This window comes from Chlorocebus sabaeus, chromosome 23 (genome assembly GCF_047675955.1).
Source record: "Chlorocebus sabaeus isolate Y175 chromosome 23, mChlSab1.0.hap1, whole genome shotgun sequence".
NCBI lineage: Eukaryota > Metazoa > Chordata > Mammalia > Primates > Cercopithecidae > Chlorocebus > Chlorocebus sabaeus.
In genome coordinates, this window is record NC_132926.1 from 3,124,884 (window position 1) to 3,142,233 (window position 17,350).

The window sequence follows — 17,350 nt, forward strand, 5'->3', positions numbered from 1 at the left end:
ACAGATGAACAAGTTTGCCACCTCTAGACCCCGAAGGCGGTTCAAGCAAAAAGAAGCCTTCACTCACCTGTACCTGGGCTGGCAGGAACCTCCTTGCCATTTCTCCCTCCCTGCTGCCCCTCTTGGGGAAGGCACCTGGAATGGAGAAAGAAGCTGTGAGGTCTTTTCACCCAGCCTGCATGCCCACCCTCATTAGACCAAACCAGGTTAGAAGCCATAAGCTGAGCACCTGCAGAGAAGCAGCCTGGCACTGCCCAGGCCAGAGGGGCCCTGAGTCCAGCCACCTAAACCAGTGTGGGAAGCAGGTACACAGTCACTGGGCCTGCCACCTTTCTGCCAGTGCTTTACGAGACGAATGGAGTGAAGGGATGAAGACCACCTGGCGTGCATTAACAGGGTCAGGGGCACCATCAGGCAAGGCTCATCCAGATAAAGTAATAGGAATTGACACAATATTCCACACATCTGCACTTGGATGTTGTTCAATACGAAAAACAGCAATTGAAGAACTGATGCCCTTTTTAGGAACAGCCAACCAAAAATTAGTCCTCTTTTCTTCCTCTTGTAAGTTTTATTTCTTTCATCAAGAACAGTTATCAAAGCTGCTTAAAGGTGGCGTTACCCCTTCTCCCCGGCCCAAAAAACAAGGGCTCAAAAGAATAGCACCACCGGCTAGAAATGGATTTAAAATTTAGAGAAATGGGAAGTAACTTAGCAAGTGGACATGGTTACGGTAAATAAAAAAGGAGACTGTAGGAAAACACCGCCAAACGAGCAAGACTGCCAAAAACGAGTTAATCTAAAGTTTAAACTCCGGGAAACGGAGTAGAGGGAGGGTTAAACCCACGAACGCCAAGAGCGGAAAACCGCCCGGAGGGCTCTGGACCCTTAACCGAACCGGCGTTTTGCAGTTTTTTTTCTGGAGCCGTTTCCCCCACAGTCCGGCCCAGGCTGCGGCCCAGGAGTCCAGCGGCGTCGACGCGCTTTCCCGGCCACCGCAAGGCCCTTCCCAGGCCACGCCCCCTCCGGGGCCGGGTTCACCTGCCGAGGCCGCTGCGGCTCGGACCCCTGGAGCCCGGGCTCGGCGGACACGCGCGGCAGCCAGCAATCGTCCTGGTCCCGCCGCCGCAGCCGCACGCCCCGGGCCCGCCCTCACCGGCAGCCTGTACCTGGGCCCGCCACGGTGGGGAGCGCGCAGCTGCACACCGCACAAGAGGCGAACAGAACACCTAGTTCAGAGACGCTTCCCGTCGCCGCCGGGCGCCACTGCGCATGCGCGCCGAAGAGCCGACGGGTTTCCCTGGCTGAACCGCAGCGTTTGTCCCTCCGGACTTCATTTCCCAGACGTCGCCGCGGCACCACCACTTACGGTGTCCGAGAGGCCACCACAGCCCCGAGAGCGGAGAACGCGGTCGGGCTGTGGAGTTGGAGAAGGCTGAAGCCGAGTCCCTCCAGCTTGGGCTCCAGCTACTCTCCGCTAAATCACTCACTATATTCGTAGTTAGAATGACAATAGTAAGACGGAAAAGTGAGTATGAATTTTTAAATGTGGAAGACTAGCTGCCGCTGATTATTCACAGGTGGTGAGAGAACTATTACAGTCCATTCCGCAATTTTAATAAAAAAGGAATTATGTCTAAATTTTGTAATCTCGGCCGAGCGCGGTGGCTCACGCCTGTAATCCCAGCCCTTTGGGAGGCCGAGGTGGGCGGATCGCGAGGTCAAGATGGATCGAGACCATCTTGGCCAACATGGTGCAACCACGTCTCTACTAAAATACAAAAACTTAGCCGGGCGTGGTGGCACCTGTAGTCCCAGCTACTCCGGAGGCTGAGGCAGGAGAATGGCGGGAACCCGGGAGGCGGAGCTTGCAGTGAGCTGAGATCGCGCCACTGCACTCCAGCCCGGGCGACAGAGCGAGACTCCGTCTCAAATAAATAAATAAATAAATTTTTGTAATCTTTACATATTTACTGGCACTCAGAGTAAAACAGAAGCATAAACCCAGTATTTCCCTCTTCATGGCACTCACTTCTTTTGAAGTGACTTCTTTATTTTAGGGTTAAAATAAAGTGAAATAAATAAAGTGAAATAAAATAAAAGTGACTTCTTTAAAGTCACTTTTTGAAGTGATTTAGGGTTAAAATAAAGCCCAACTGCCAGCGCTATCATCACAACTGCCTCCTCGATGACCGGCACTGTGCACACCAAATACTGTGCTCAGGAAGTGTTGATTTTTAAAATATCCAACATTAGGGTTTACAGAGACAAACCTAAACGCAAAGGGTACTTGAAGATAGAAAACGCAGAGATGGACTAAGAGATGTCAGGTAGATAGTATGAAAAAGAAATCTTGGATCGCAGTGTTACAGTAATACAACGATTATTTCACAGTAAAAATAATTAAATTGAACAAAATGGATGTTTTATACTGTTAAAAGATAATAATGCACATCACTAATCATTAGGGGAATGCAGATCAAACATCCACTGTGATTTCACACTCATTAGGATGGCTACTATAAAATTTGGGAAAAAAGAAAACCAGGAAACAATCCTTGTGCATTAATGGTGGGAATATAAAATGGTACCGCTGCGCTGGAAAATGGTATGGCAGTTCCTCAAAAAAAATTAAATATAGAATTAACACATGAGCAATTCCACTTCTGGATCATATGTTATTTTTGTATTTAATTATTATTTTAAAATAATAGTAATAAAGGTATAACAGTTATAAACCATTATTGGCAAAACAACATAGCATTGAGATTTACAAAGTAAAAGGTGGCAGACTAAGTACCCATGATTACCTCCCTTTTTCTCTTCATAGTCTTCAAAGTAACCCCAAACATATATAATTTTCAAAAGAGCAAATCTCATGCAACTCTAGAAAAATACCATCAGAACACCAGAAATTGAGAAAAACCTTTGGAAGACATGCAGGAGATATGTGCTCTGATATCCAAAATCTAATAAAAAAGTTCAGAAGAAGAAAGCAGAGAAAATGGGGAGGTGGGGAATAATAACACACAGATTACATAAAGAGATAGTGATAGAGATATAGCAGAAAACACATTCAAGCTGAGGAAGGCCTGAGTCTTCAGAGTAAATAAAATGTAGGGTGTTTGGCATAATGAATGAGCTAGGGTAGGGATGGCCCATAAAAAAATACATCCCTGATGAAATATCAGAACTCTGAGGATAAACAGAAACCCCTAAAAGTGACCAGAAAAGATGAAATAAAAGGTTGGCATGTGTTATTTGCTACAAGTCATAGAAGATGGAACTGCTCAAGTTGGCTGAAATGAATAAGGCATAGCAAGAAATCACTGGGGCAGACTCCAGCTACAGAAGAATCAGTGGTTCTGTGATGTCAGCAAAAACCAGGTTTTGGCTGGGTGTGGTGGCTCAAGCCTGTAATCCCAGCTATTCAGGAGGCTGAGGCAGGGGAATTGCTTGAACCTGGGAGGTGGAGCTTGCAGTGAACCGAGATTGCGCCACTGCACTCCAGCCTGGGACACAGAGCAAGACTCTGTCTCAAAAAAAAAAAAAAAAAAAAAAAAAAGAAGAATCAAATGAAGTAAAACTTGCATGGATTACAAGAAACTGTAGTAAGTAAATCAACAAGTAAAACGTATCTGAATCAAAATGATGGTTAAGGCATTTTGAAGGTAATTTAATAACAGGATGAAAAACCCAGATGATTACAAAAGAGAGTGACAATGAAGAAATAGAAGATATGATAGCATGCTAACGTTCTTGTCTTATTCAAGGAAATAGACATAGATAAAAATTAATTTTAGATGTATTTTTTTATGTTTAAATATGTATGTTAAATATAAGAAAGCACTGGGCAAATAGAAATCTGATATACGACTTTGTAACCAGCCCTAGAGTAATCTTAAGCTACATTTTATATCCTTACTAATAGTAAAAGTATTTTTTTTTTTTTTTGAGACAGAGTCTCGCTCTGTCACCCAGGCTGGTGTGCAGTGGCGCAATCTTGGCTCACTGCAACCTTCGCCTCCCTGGTTCAAGCAATTCTTCTGCCTCAGCCTCCCGAGTAACTGGGATTACAGTCACAAGCCACCACACCCAGCTAATTTTTTGTATTTTTAGTAGAGATGGGGTTTCACCATGTTGGCCAGGCTGGTCTCAAACTCCTCACTTCATGATCCGCCTGCCTCAGCCTCCCAAAGTGCTGGAATTACAGGCATAAGCCACTGCACCTGGCCAAAAATATTATATTGATAAATTCAAATGTGTATACATATTGCAGGATAAAGTAAATAAACAATTACATTAATGTCAATAGCCAAGATTTTCACAGTAAGCAAGAAGAAATACAAATAAAATGTATTACTAGTTAAGTGAAAAGCCTATTAGTTAATATTCAAATTGAAAATATCAACAATTGATTTTTGGTTCTTTCTTAAAAAAAAAGTCCCTGTTCCTATTCACTGCAAAGCCTAGAAAGAATGACAATCCAATAGTAATTAGCTACCAAATCATGGTCTCCAGATTCGCATTTAACACAAAGGCTTATGATAAATTCAAGGCAGGGAAGGCCCAAGATAGGTATGGTGGCTGAAAGCAGGAAAACTGTCATAAGAGGCATGTCAAAAGGACACAGGAACCAAGCTCAAGGGTTTCTGTTGGACAAAGATGGAAGAATTCATCACCAAAAAGAATAATAACTACAATGGATTAAAATGTATCAAATGCCATAAAAATGTGTTTATGATTTCCGGCCAAGATAGAGTAAAAAAGACTGGAATGACTGTCCCACCTTATGCACACACTACCCCTGCCACCAAGAGAAAACGTGTAGCAAGAGACATCAGGCAATAAAGGACATGGTTCCAGAGAGTCAAAAACAAATGAGGCGAGCCCTACAACTGTCCCATCTTACTGCTTTGACACAGTCTTCAAGTCAAAGCACAGAAAAGCCACTTGGAAATCCCACATGCGTTCCCAATAAAGTCTTTCACCAAGCTAGAAATGCAAAAGAACTTGTCTGCAAAACCCTACGCTAAGACTATCCTTTTTTTTTTTTTTTTTTTTTGAGACAGAGTCATCTAGCTCTGTCGCCCAGGCTGGAGTGCGGTGGTGCGATCTTGGCTCCGGGCAACCTCTACCTCCTGGGTTCAAGCAGTTCTCCTGCTTTAGCCTCCTGAATAGCTGGGAATACAGGCATGCGCCACTATGCCTGGTTAATTTTTTATTTATTTATTTATTTATTTATTTATTTATTTATTTATTTGAGACGGAGTCTCGCTCTGTCACCCAGGCTGGAGTACGGTGGCGAGATCTCGGCTCACTGCAAGCTCCGCCTCCAGGCTCACGCCATTCTCCTGCCTCAGCCTCCCCAGTAGCTGCGACTACAGGCGCCCGCCACCTCGCCCGGCTAATTTTTTGGATTTTTAGTAGAGACGGGGTTTTACCGTGTTAGCCAGGATAGTTTCGGTCTCCTGACCTCGTGATCCCCCGGCCTTGGCCTCCCAAAGTACTGGGATTACAGGCATGAGCCACTGCGCCCAGCCTATTTTTTATTTATTTTCTTGAGATGGAGTTTTTATTTATTTTTTATTTATTTTTTTGAGTGCAATGGTGCAACCTTGGCTCACTGCAACCTCTGCCTCCAAGTTCAAGCGATTCTCCTGTCTCAGCCTCCTGAGTAGCTGGGATTGCAGGTGCCCGCCACTATGCCTGGCTAATTTTTGGTATTTTTAGTAGAAATGGGGTTTCGCCATGTTGGCCAGGCTGGTCTTGAACTACTGACCTTGTAATCTGCCTACTTTGGACTCCCAAAGTGCTGGGATTACAGGTGTGAGCCACCGGGCCGGCCCATTAACACTATACTTAACAGCTAAAACATGATTGCTAGCCAGGCACAGTGGCCTGTAATCCCAGCACTTTAGGAGGCCAAGGTGGGTGGATCACCTGAGGTCAGGAGTTCGAAACCAACCTGGCCAACATGGTGAAACCTCGTCTCTACTAAAAATACAAAAATTAGCCAGGCATGGTGGCGCATGCCTGTAGTCCCAGCTACTCAGGAGGCTGAGGCAGGAGAATCGCTTGAACCCGGGAGGCGGCAATTGTAGTGAGCAAAGATTGCACCACTGCACTCCAGCTTGGGCAACAGTGCGAGACTGTCTCAAGAAAGAATAAAAAAGAATGATTGCTTTCCTCCTGAGATCAGTAACAAAGGCGGGAAATGTCTGCTCGTATCACTTCTATGCACTACTCCTAATGGAGGTTCTAGCCATTCGGCTAAGGGTAAGAAAAGTATCCAAACTGGTAAGGAAAAAGTAAAACTACCTTCATTCACAACTTACATAATCTGTGCAGAAAAATCTGACAGAATCTCCAAAAAGGCTCCTAGAACTAAAAAGCGAGTTTATCAAGATTGTAAGACACAATGTCAGTATTCAAAAATCGGTGTGCTTCTTACTAGTAATGGGCAATCATAAATTGAAGTTTAAAAAGCAAACATTTACAATAGCGTCAGAAATATGAAATACTTAAGGACAGACCTGACAAATATAAGCAAGTGCTAGTTACTGCAAACTATAAAATATTAATGAGAGAAAATGTTAAAGTCCTAAATAAATGGAGATACAGACTTTGTTCAAGGGTAAATATTTTTAAGAATCAATATTAAGGCCAGGTGCAGTGGCTCAAGCCTGTAAGCCCAGCACTTTGGGAGGCTGGGGTGGGCGGATCACGAGGTCAGGAGATCGAGACCATCCTGGCTAACACAGTGAAACCGCGTCTCTACTAAAAATACAAAAAAACTAGCCGGGCGAGGTGGCGGGCGCCTGTAGTCCCAGCTACTCAGGAGGCTGAGGCAGGAGAATGGCATGAACCCAGGAGGTGGAGCTTGCAGTGAGCTGAGATCAGGCCACTGCACTCCAGCCTGGGCGACAGAGTGAGACTCCGTCTCCAAAAAAAAAAAAAAAAAAGTTAATTCTCCCCAAATTGATCTACAGTTTCAACACCTTCCCTGTCAATGTCATGGCAGGCCTTTTTTTTTTCTTAGGAATTTCACAAAGTGATTCTAAAATTCATATGGAAATTCAAAGGATATGGAATTCAAAGGACTCTGAAAAAAGGAGAACAATGTTGGAGAACTAACATTAGATGATTTCAAGACTTATTATAAATCTATGATAATTAGCTGGCATAGTGGCTCACAGTCTGTAATCTCAGCACTTCCAGAGGCCGAGGCAGGTGAATTGCTTGAGCCCAGGACTTTGAGACCAACCTGGGCAACATAGTGAGACCCCATTTCTAAAAAAAAAAAGAAAAAAAACTAGCCAGGCACCTTGGCGCACGCCTGTAGTCCCAAGCTACCTCGGGGGCTAGGGTGGGAGGATTTACTTGAGCCTGTGATGCTGAGGTTATAGTGAGCCGATATCACACTAGTGCACTCCTGCCTGAGCAACAGAGAGACCATATCTCAAAAAAAAAAAAAAAAAAAAAAAATGATTATCAAGGCAGTGAATGAGGGATTGTCATCAAAAAACAGAAATAGATCAATGGACCAGAATACATGGGAGAAATATTTGGAAAGCATAGATCTGAGAAAGGTCTTGTATCCAGAATACATAAAGAACTCTTAAAACTCTATAATAAAAAAACCCCAAACAACCTAATTTTTTTTCTTTCTTTTTTTCTTTTTTCTTTTTTTTTTTTTTTTGACAGAATTTCGCTCTGTGGCCCAGGTTGGAGTGCAATGGGCAAGATCTTGGCTCACTGCAACCTCTGCCTACCCAGTTCAAGCAATTACTGTGCCTCAGTTTACAGAGTGGCTGGGACTACAGGCGTCCACCACCATGCCCGGCTAATTTTTGTATTATTAGTAGAGACAGGGTTTTGCCATGTTGACCAGGTTGGTCTCAAATTCCTGACCTCAAATGATCCGCCCACCTCAGCCTCCCAAAGTGCTGGAATTACAGGCGTGAACCACTGTGCCCAGCCTCAAACCTAATATTAAAAGTGGGTAAAAGATGTAATCATACACTTCACCAAAGAACATATAAGAATAGCAAATAAACTCATAAAAAGTTGCATGACATTATTAGTCATGAAGGAAATGTGAACTCAAATGCCAGTGAGATACCACTTAGCACCTACTGCAGTAGGTTGAAAAAAGGTCCCCTCAACTATGTCCAGCTCCTAATCCCTAGAACCTGTGAATATTACCTTATATGGCAAAAGAGGCTGCCGACATGATAAAGGGGAGGATACTAACAGGAGAGTGGACGTGGGAATGGATTAGAGTTGGAGACATCAGCATGAAGTCCTGTTGAGCGTATTGTAGGTACAAATCACAACATAGAAATGTTTCTAGACAGGTGCGTATACACAGGTTCACATACACAAATACGTACTTGCTCTGTCAGCGGACAGAACCTGAAAGCAAAGATGATCCAGGAGCAACGAGCAAACCTCGGGCACAGCTCTTGTTTTCCAGTACCATTTTCCAATAAAAGGAACCACAGCTCCTTGGAGAAATAGATTCTAAAACGGAGACAGGAAATACACAAGGTGAGCCAGGAACGACTGGCAATGCCAGAAAGCAAAGAAGTTCTCAAAATACCAACAACAAAAACAAGTGATGGGGATGTACCAGGGGACCAAGGAGCCAACTGAGAGGGCTCCTCGTGAGCAAAGGTGGAACAATTTGAGCAATAAAATAATGTTGGATTACAGCCCAAAGTACGCGATCAATATCTGTGAGTCTCCACCAACATAAATGATCAGTGTAATAAATAAATAAGCGGGAGAGAATAGGCAACTCTCTCATGCAAAATAATTTAAGATGGGGCGCTCTGGCTCTCGCCTATAATCCCAGCACTTTGGGAGGCCAAGGCGGGAGGATCACTTGAGGCCAGGAGTTTGAGACCAGCCTGTCCAACATGACAAACACCCGTCTCTACAAAAAATACAAAAATTGGCTGGGCACGGTGGCTCACGCCTGTAATCCCAGCACTTTGGGAGGCCGAGGCGGGTGGATCACAAGGTCAGGAGATCAAGACCATCCTGGCTAACATGATGAAACCCCGTCTCTACTAAAAATACAAAAAATTAGCTGGGCATAGTGGCAGGTGCCTGTAGTCCCAGCTACTCGGGAGGCTCAAGTAGGAGAATGGCAGGAACCCGGGAGGAGCTGAGATTGTGCCACTGCACTCCATCCAGCCTGGGCAACAGAGCAAGACTCCGTCTCAAAAAAAAAAAAAAAAAAAATTAGCTGAGTGTGGTGGCACTCACCTGTAATCCCAGCTACTTGGGAGACTGAGGCACGAGGATCACCTGAACCCAGGAAGCAGAGGTTGCAGTGAGCCGAGATGTTGCCACTGCACTCCAGCCTAGGCAACAAAGAGAGACTCTGTCTCAAAACAAAACAAAACAAAATAAAAAGAGAGAGAATTTAAAATAATTAATACAAATACTCTCCCGTCGAGCAGGTGGGACAGAAGTCTCCATTCCTTAAAGTGGGCTGTGCATAATGACCTCCTTAGGAGCACAAGGTGAAGAAAAAGCAGTGATTTTAAAGTGGAGCAACATGACGACGCTTCCTCAGTCGAGTGACCAAGGTTACCATCCGCAGTTGCAAGTCCTGCTGATGAAAACGACACTTTACCTCCACAATCTTTCTTCCAAAAATTCTTAACTCCAGCCTGATAATGAGAAAAACATCAGACAGTCACAATAGAGGGTCCTTCTAGAAGATCCTTGACCAGTACTCCTCAAAACTGTCAAGGTGATCAAAAACACGGAAAGTCTGAGAAACCGTCCCAACCAGCAGGAGCTTAAGGAAACACAGTAACGAAATGGAACGTGGCAGCCTAGATCGGACTCTGAAACAGAAAAAGGACATCAGACAAGTACTAACAAGAGATGAATGAAGTATGGACTTCAGTTAATAATAATTTAGCAATATTAGTTCATTCATTGTCTTGTAGGAGACCAGAAGTTGCCACCCCAAAATATGCCACTTTAGCATAATGGCTGTTGTGAGCTGGAGGCGACTGAGAATTAACAGATGCAGACACTTCTGAGAAGTGAAGACTGACATAAATCCCCTCTCCCAGGGAAGTTTTCTGGCTGTGAAGAAGACTGGAAAGTTGACTCTGAGATGGACGATGTGAAAGGAAAAGAAAAACTTGGGACCTGATTCACTATGCCAAAAGAAAAAAAAAATTAAGCTGAAAGCTGAGTCATGCCTCCCTTTTGTTCCTAAGGAGACGCCTACAGAGAAAAGGTTAACTATGTCCACAGGTCACTCCTCCACATTCACCTTATCTAACGTAAGGTGCGGATGTACTGAGCTCAAGACAAACACACGATTGACTATTCCCCTGCCTGCTCCTTTTCTCTTGTGACATGTGGATTCAGTAATATGACCATATCCTCCCTCTTTCCCCTCCAGCCCACTTTTCCTTCTTAAATATTGAAGGCTTCAAAATCATCTGGTGAGAAAGACACAGACCACAGACTATTTCTGTGATTCCATATTTATTTCTTCCAGGCATGTCCTTAACCTAGGCAATATAAACTTCTAAATTGATCGAGACCTGTTTCAGATACTTTTTGGTTTACAACCTGCAGACAAACCTTTCTCCATTGATTTCCTCCAAATATTTACCTTCTTACAGTTTGCTGCTCCTGGAAGCCTAAAGCCCTTTTCCTTTGTCTTCCCACTTCTCTACAAATGTATTACTGTTTTTTGAAGAAGCTGTATAAGCTCAAGTTCTAAACACCCCCTTGAGGGGTCATCACTGAGTTCTCTCATGTGTATGTGCAGTGCACTTGTTAGTAAACTCCTGTTGTTTTCTCTTGGGAATTTGTCTTTTTCTTTTTTTGAGATGAAATCTCACTCTGTTGTCCAGGCTGGAGTGCTGTGGCTCAATCTCGGGTCACTGCAACTTCCGCCTCCCAGGTTCAAGCAATTCTCCAGCCTCAGCCTCCTGAGTAGCTGGGGCTACAGGTGCCCACCACCATGTCCAGCTAATTTTTGTATTCTTAGTAAAGGTGGGGTTTCACCACGTTGGTCAGGCTGGTCTCAAACTGCTGAACTCAGGTGATCTGCCCACCTTGGCCTCCCAAAGTGCTGGAATTACAGGCATGAGCCACCGTGCCCGGCCGAGTTTGTCTTTTGTCTGTCTAATTTGCAGGACCCCAGCTGCAGACCCCAGGAAGGCAGAGGGAAAAATTCTCCTCCCCTGCAGTGTGAAATGCACTAGATTGATGTAAGATGTTCATAATATGAGTATGGGTTATAAGGTGACTGTACTCTTTTTGTAACTTTTCTATAAATTGGAAACTATTCTAAAATTCAATTTTTATTAAAAATGATGGCCAAGCACAGTGGCTGACATCTGTAATCCCAGCACTTTGGGAGGCCAAGGCGTGCGGATCACGAGGTCAGGAGATGGAGACCGTCCAGGCCAACATGGTGAAATCCTGTCTCTACTAAAATACAAAAAATTAGCTGGGCGTGTTGGCATGCGCCTGTAGTCCCACCTACTCAGGAGGCTGAGGCAGGGTATTGCTTGAACCTGGGAGGTGGAAGTTGCAGTGAGCCAAGTTTGTGCCGCTGCACTCCAGCCTGGGTGACAGAGGGAGACTCCGTCTCAAAAATAAAAAATAAATAAATAAATAAAATAAAAATAAAAATGAGATCTGGCACAATATGAGGAGTTACTGTAATTTTAAACAAATAAGCATTGTGTGTGTATGAATATTTTATAGTATAATTAGCATATCTTTGATTTATAAAACATTATCTCATATGCTTATCTTCATTTATTTATTTTTTTAAAAAATTATTCTTTCTTTTCCCAATTATGCCTTGAGGCTGCAGGGAAAAAATGAGAAAAACTTTAATATGGACCAGAAAATTTACTAGATATCCAGCCTGGAATGCCCTTAGGGATTACCTCAACCTTTTATTGTCTTTAAGCTATTTACAACCCTGGAAGTTGTAGAAAACTTCTAATTATGCAACTGTTCTTGTTTGTAGAAATGCAGATTGATTGTGTCTGATAGAATGCAATTGCCACTTCTCTGCAAATGTATTGTTCTTTTGTTAAGATGCTGTAAAAACTCTTGTTATTCTTTGAATAGAACCTTGGTGCATCTATTTGTAAATTCATTTCAGCTTATGTATATGTGGTTCTTTGAGCTTTCCTTTGAACTGATTTTTAAAATCTTACTGGTTCACTCATTAGTTAGATAAAAATCTTGCCATCTGTCAATTTTATATTTGTATGAGAGCCATATTACCTTTTTTCCTTTACTCTTTAACAAGGACTTAGTGTTTTCTTTCAATATTTGTATCTTTTTATTACAAATATTATACTAGTTTTTAATTTTTCTTACAATCTTTCATGACATTCTGAAATTTAAATGCCTTTGTAATTCATTTGTAACAATATCTTCTGTGTCATTTATTCAATTGAGGAAAGCATGGAAAAAGAACTTGCCCATCCAAAGACCAAGTCTGTCTAGTATTTTATTCTAGCTATATTTTTCAGTGAATTATCTGTATCAAAGAAACACGTGCACATAGTATATACACCAATTGGTAGGGGAAAGTTCCATTATCAAACAGCTGGCCCTTGTACTACTCCTCCCCAAAGAGGCTACCACAGCTAGAAGGTACCTCTTTCAAGCTTATTTGTTTCTTCTGGAATTTAGATCTCGATTTCCAAATTAAAAACCACAACAACAACAACAATTATGCTGACTTTTTTTCTGCTTTCAGGTATTAAATATTGACACCGTTTACTCTGTGGCTTATTATTTTTAATTAGGAAACATTTGATGCAATGCTTAAGAACAATAAATCAGTTTCTTTTTCACCAATAGAAAAAGTACAAGTAACTGCTTAAAACTTGTTGTTGTGAAGATTAACTGAAGTATAAAATATAAAAGTGATAGAGGCAGAAGGCAGAGAGGGGCAGGTTCCCGGAGTAACCAGTCCTGGGTAAATCCTCGGACTGAATTAGAATTCTCCTTCCCATTTGGTACACTTTCCTCTGATTGATCCCCATCCTTCACCTGTTTTACATATACCTACCCTTTCCTAATTGGTTTTCTACACTATCATGCCCACCTTTGAGTGTTATCTTCACTTTAATCTCTTGTGCATACTCACAAACCAGTCAGCACACACTCCCTATTCTGAACCAATAAAAAGCCCCAGGCTCAGCCATATGGGGAACGCTCCTGCCTTCAGGTAGGGGGACCACCCTGGTGTTCCCTCCTCATTAAAAGCGGTTTCAGCGCTCAATAAAATTCCCCACCTGACTCGCTCTTTGAGTGTCTGCGTGCTTAATTCTTCCTGGTTGTGAGACGAAAACCCGGATTTAGCTATGCTATGGAGGAAAAATCCTGCATCAAAAGCACTTCGGACGGTGGCAAATAGCAAACACTATATATGTATTAAGCATTATCATCTTATTACTATTTTCATTATTGCTTATTATTGGCCCCCTTCCCCACCAGCACCAGTGGTAACCATCCTCCTGGATTTGTTTTTCTTATTCCACTCGTTCTTAAAAAATAAAATTTCCAAATATGTATCCATAAAATATCTGTCTAATTTTCTGCAGCTCACGGTTTTACTCATCATTGTGTTTGTAAGATTCAACTATTTTGACATGTGTTGCTGAAATTCTTAACTTTGATTGTTCTTTAGTATACATTGTGCACCTATGCAATAATTTATTTATTCATTATTCTGTCAGTGGTCATTGTGAGTTTTTTTCCACAAACAACGCTCATTGAATCCTGGTGTCCATATAATGAGAAATTTTTTTTGGGGGGGTGGCATTTGCAGAAGTGGAATTTCAGGGCTTTGGGTATATGCATTGTGAACCCCAAATATCTGAGACAGGTCTCCGTTAATTTAGAAAGTTTATTCTGTCAAGGTTGAGGATGCACACCTGTGACACAGCCTCAGGAGGTCCTAACAACATGTGCCCGAGGTGGTTGGGGTACAGCTTGGTTTTATACATTTTAGGGATACATGAGACATCAATCAAATATGTGAGATATACATTGGTTCCATCCAGAAAGATGGGACAACTCAAGCAGGGAGGGGGTTTCTAGGTTATAGGTAGGTGAGACACAAAGGGTTCCATTCTTTTCCCTTTCTTTTCTTTGTTTGTTTGTTTTGAGGTGGAGTCTCACTCTGTTGCCCAGGCTAGACAGCAGTGGCATGATGTCGGCTCATTGCAACCTCACCTCCTAGGTTCAAGCAATTCTCCTGACTCAGCCTCCCGAATAGCTGGGATAACAGGTGCATGCCACCACACCCAGCTATTTTTTTTTTTTTTTTTTTGAGATGGAGACTCACTCTGTTGCACAGGCTAGAGTGCAGTGGCACGATGTTGGCTCACTGCAAGCTCCGCCTCCTGGGTTCACGCCATTCTCCTGCCTCAGCCTCCCGAGTAGCTGGGACTACAGGGGCCCGCCACCACGTCAGGCTAATTTTTTTGTATTTTTAGTAGAGACGGGGTTTCACCATGTTAGCCAGGATGGTCTTGATCTCCTGACCTCGTGATCCGCCCACCTTGGCCTCCCAAAGTGCTGGGATTACAGGCATGAGCCACCACACCCAGCCCACACCCAGCTAATTTTTGTATTTTTTGTAGAGATGGAGTTTTGCCATGTTGACCAGGCTGCTCTCAAACTCCTGACCTCAGGTGGTCTGCCTGCCTCAGCCTCTCAAAGTGCTGGGATGACAGGTGTGAGCCATCGTGCAGGGCTGCATTCTTTTCAGTTTCTGATTAGCGTTTCCAAAGAAGGTAATCAGATATGCATTTATCTCAGTGAGCAGAAGGATAACTTTGAATAGAATGGGATGCAGGTTTGCCCTAAACAGTTCCCAGCTTGACTTTTCCCTTTAGCTGGGTGATTTTGGGGCCCTAAGATTTATTTTCCTTTCACAGCATCTTCAACTTTACAATATAATGCCAAACTATAAAGTGATTAAACCAATTTACAGTAAAAATGTTTTATGAGAGTTCTCCACAATTCAATCAAGTGGGATAAAAAAATGAAACAGTAAGTCATTGATGTTTTAATTTTAATTTTATTGATTGTTAAGGAAGTTGAAATTCTCCTATGTTTACAGTCAGTTTGAGTTTCTTCTTTTGTGAAGTGCTCTGAAGTGTTCTGACAATGTTTCCATTGCATTGTGTCTTTCTCACTGATTCGTGTCTTAAACCTATTATGCGTATTGATTATTTGTCAATTACCTGCATTGCAAATGTCTTCTGGCAGTTTGTGGCAACAATTTTCATTCCCTTTTTGGTGTATTTTGGTGAACAAAAGTTTGTCATTTTATAAGCAATTTAAAAATTATATTCCTTTTGGGCTAGAATGTTTAGTGTTTCTTTAACCATATTTACCAATCACTATACTTAGTTCAAATAACATATTCTCATACATTGAAAAATCTTTTAATTTTCTTCTAATATTTGTCTTTATCCCTCTATAATTAATTTTATGTATGGTATGAGGTAGGGATCCAAGTTCATTCTTTTTCATTATGGTTACCTAACTCACTCAAAATCTTTTGTTGATAATTTGTCCTTTTCCCTATAATTTGAAAAGTCAGTTTTGCTTATATATGGATTTCCATTAATAAATTTTCCATACATATGTGTAACTTATTTTAAGGACTGTCTGTTCTATACAGTTCATCTATATGTCTAAATCTGCACCATTATTGCTTATAAATTAATATAGCTTTGTGATACATCTTGATACATCATCTTGTTTTATCCTTGAAGAGGCACCTGATTATCTTTAGTCCTTTGATTTTCTACATATATTTTAGAATCAGCATGTTTCCCTGTCAATGCTGTTGGGATATAGTTTGGGGTTACATTGAATTTGTAGATCAATTTGAAAAGCAGCAGAATCTTTACATGATTGAGTGTTCCTATCCATGGAAATTTTAACCACCCAGTTTATCTAGTTCTTCTTTAAGTCTTTAAATAAAGTGTCTTAAGAGTTTCCTGAAAGATTTTTGCCCACCTTTATTTAGTCAATTCATAGTTATTCTATATATTTTTGTAGCTCTTATTAAGGGAGGAGACCACCCCTCATATTGTCTTATGCCCAATTTCTGTTTCCAAAGAAAGAAAATGTAAAGACTGAAAGGCAGAAATGAAATCCACAAGCAGACAGCCTGGCACCACACCCTGGGCCTGGTAGTTAAAGATCGACCCTGACCTAATTGGTTATTTGCATTAAAAAACCACTGTGAAGATCCCTGTCCTGTTCTGTTCCTTTCTAATTACCAGTGTATGCAACCCCCAGTCACATACCCCCTTCTTGCTCAGTCAATCACAACCCTCTCATGTGAACCCCCTTAGAGTTGTGAGCCCTTAAAAGGGACAGGAATTGCTCACTCAGGGAGCTCAGTTGTTGGAGATATGGGTCTTGCCAAAGCTCCTGGCTGAATAAAGCCTTTCCTTCTTTAACTCAGTGTCTAAGGGGTTTTGTCTGTGGCTTGTACTGCTACATTATAAATGGAATCTTTTTTAAGGTTACTTTTTCTAACTTTTTGTGCCTGGTGTATAAAAGGCAAATGATTTTAGAATTGCTCTTGTATTTATATATTATTTTCTACGTAGGTATCATGGTTAATTTTATGTATCAACTTGACTGGTCCATGGGGTGCCCAGACATTTGGCCAGATGGTATTCTGAGTCTGTCTGTGAGGGCACTTCTGGATGAGCTAACATTTGAATCAGTAGACTGAGTGAAGCAGATTGGTTTCATGTGGTGTAAGTGGGTCTTATCCAATCAATTGAAGCTCTGAACAGGACACAAAAGGTGACCTTTTCCCGAGTAAGAAGGAACTCCTCTTGCCTTGACTGCCAGAGCTGGGACATCAGTTTTTTCTGGCTTTGGACTCAAACTGAAACATCAGATTTGCATGGGTCTCAAGGCTACTGGCTGGACTGGAACTTACCCCATGGGCTCTCCTGATTCTCGGCTCTTTGGACTCAGGCTGAAACTACATGATGGCTCTCCTGGGTCTCCAGCTTGCCAATTGTAGATCCTGGAACCTTTCATACTTCATAACTGCATGAGCCAATTCCTTCTAATATATCTATATAATATATCTGTCTATATAATAAATAAATAACTCTATGTACTTACATAACTCTGTATGTTACATCTATCTTATCTATCTATCTATCTATTCTCTATATCTGTCTATATAATAAATAAATAACTCTATGTACTTACATAACTCGGTATGTTACATCTATCTATCTATCTATCTATCTATCTATCTATCTATCTATCTATCCTC

General features: G+C 42.0%; 1 protein-coding gene across 3 annotated transcripts in view; it reads right to left on the reverse strand.

The window, feature by feature from the left end:
• The window catches only part of LOC103245095 (uncharacterized), a 55,516-nt gene extending 54,253 nt beyond the window's left edge, over positions 1 to 1,263 (reverse strand). The window contains exons 1-2 of one of the 3 annotated variants that reach the window (XM_073010441.1): positions 1,170 to 1,263; positions 68 to 135 (exon numbers count right to left, since the gene is read on the reverse strand). In XM_073010441.1, the coding sequence (XP_072866542.1) occupies positions 68 to 100 (33 nt within the window). In that variant the 5' untranslated portion in view covers positions 101 to 135; positions 1,170 to 1,263. The other 2 variants (XM_008015504.3, XM_073010440.1) reach the window with 2 other exon arrangements.
• Positions 1,264 to 17,350: the final 16,087 nt, after the last annotated feature.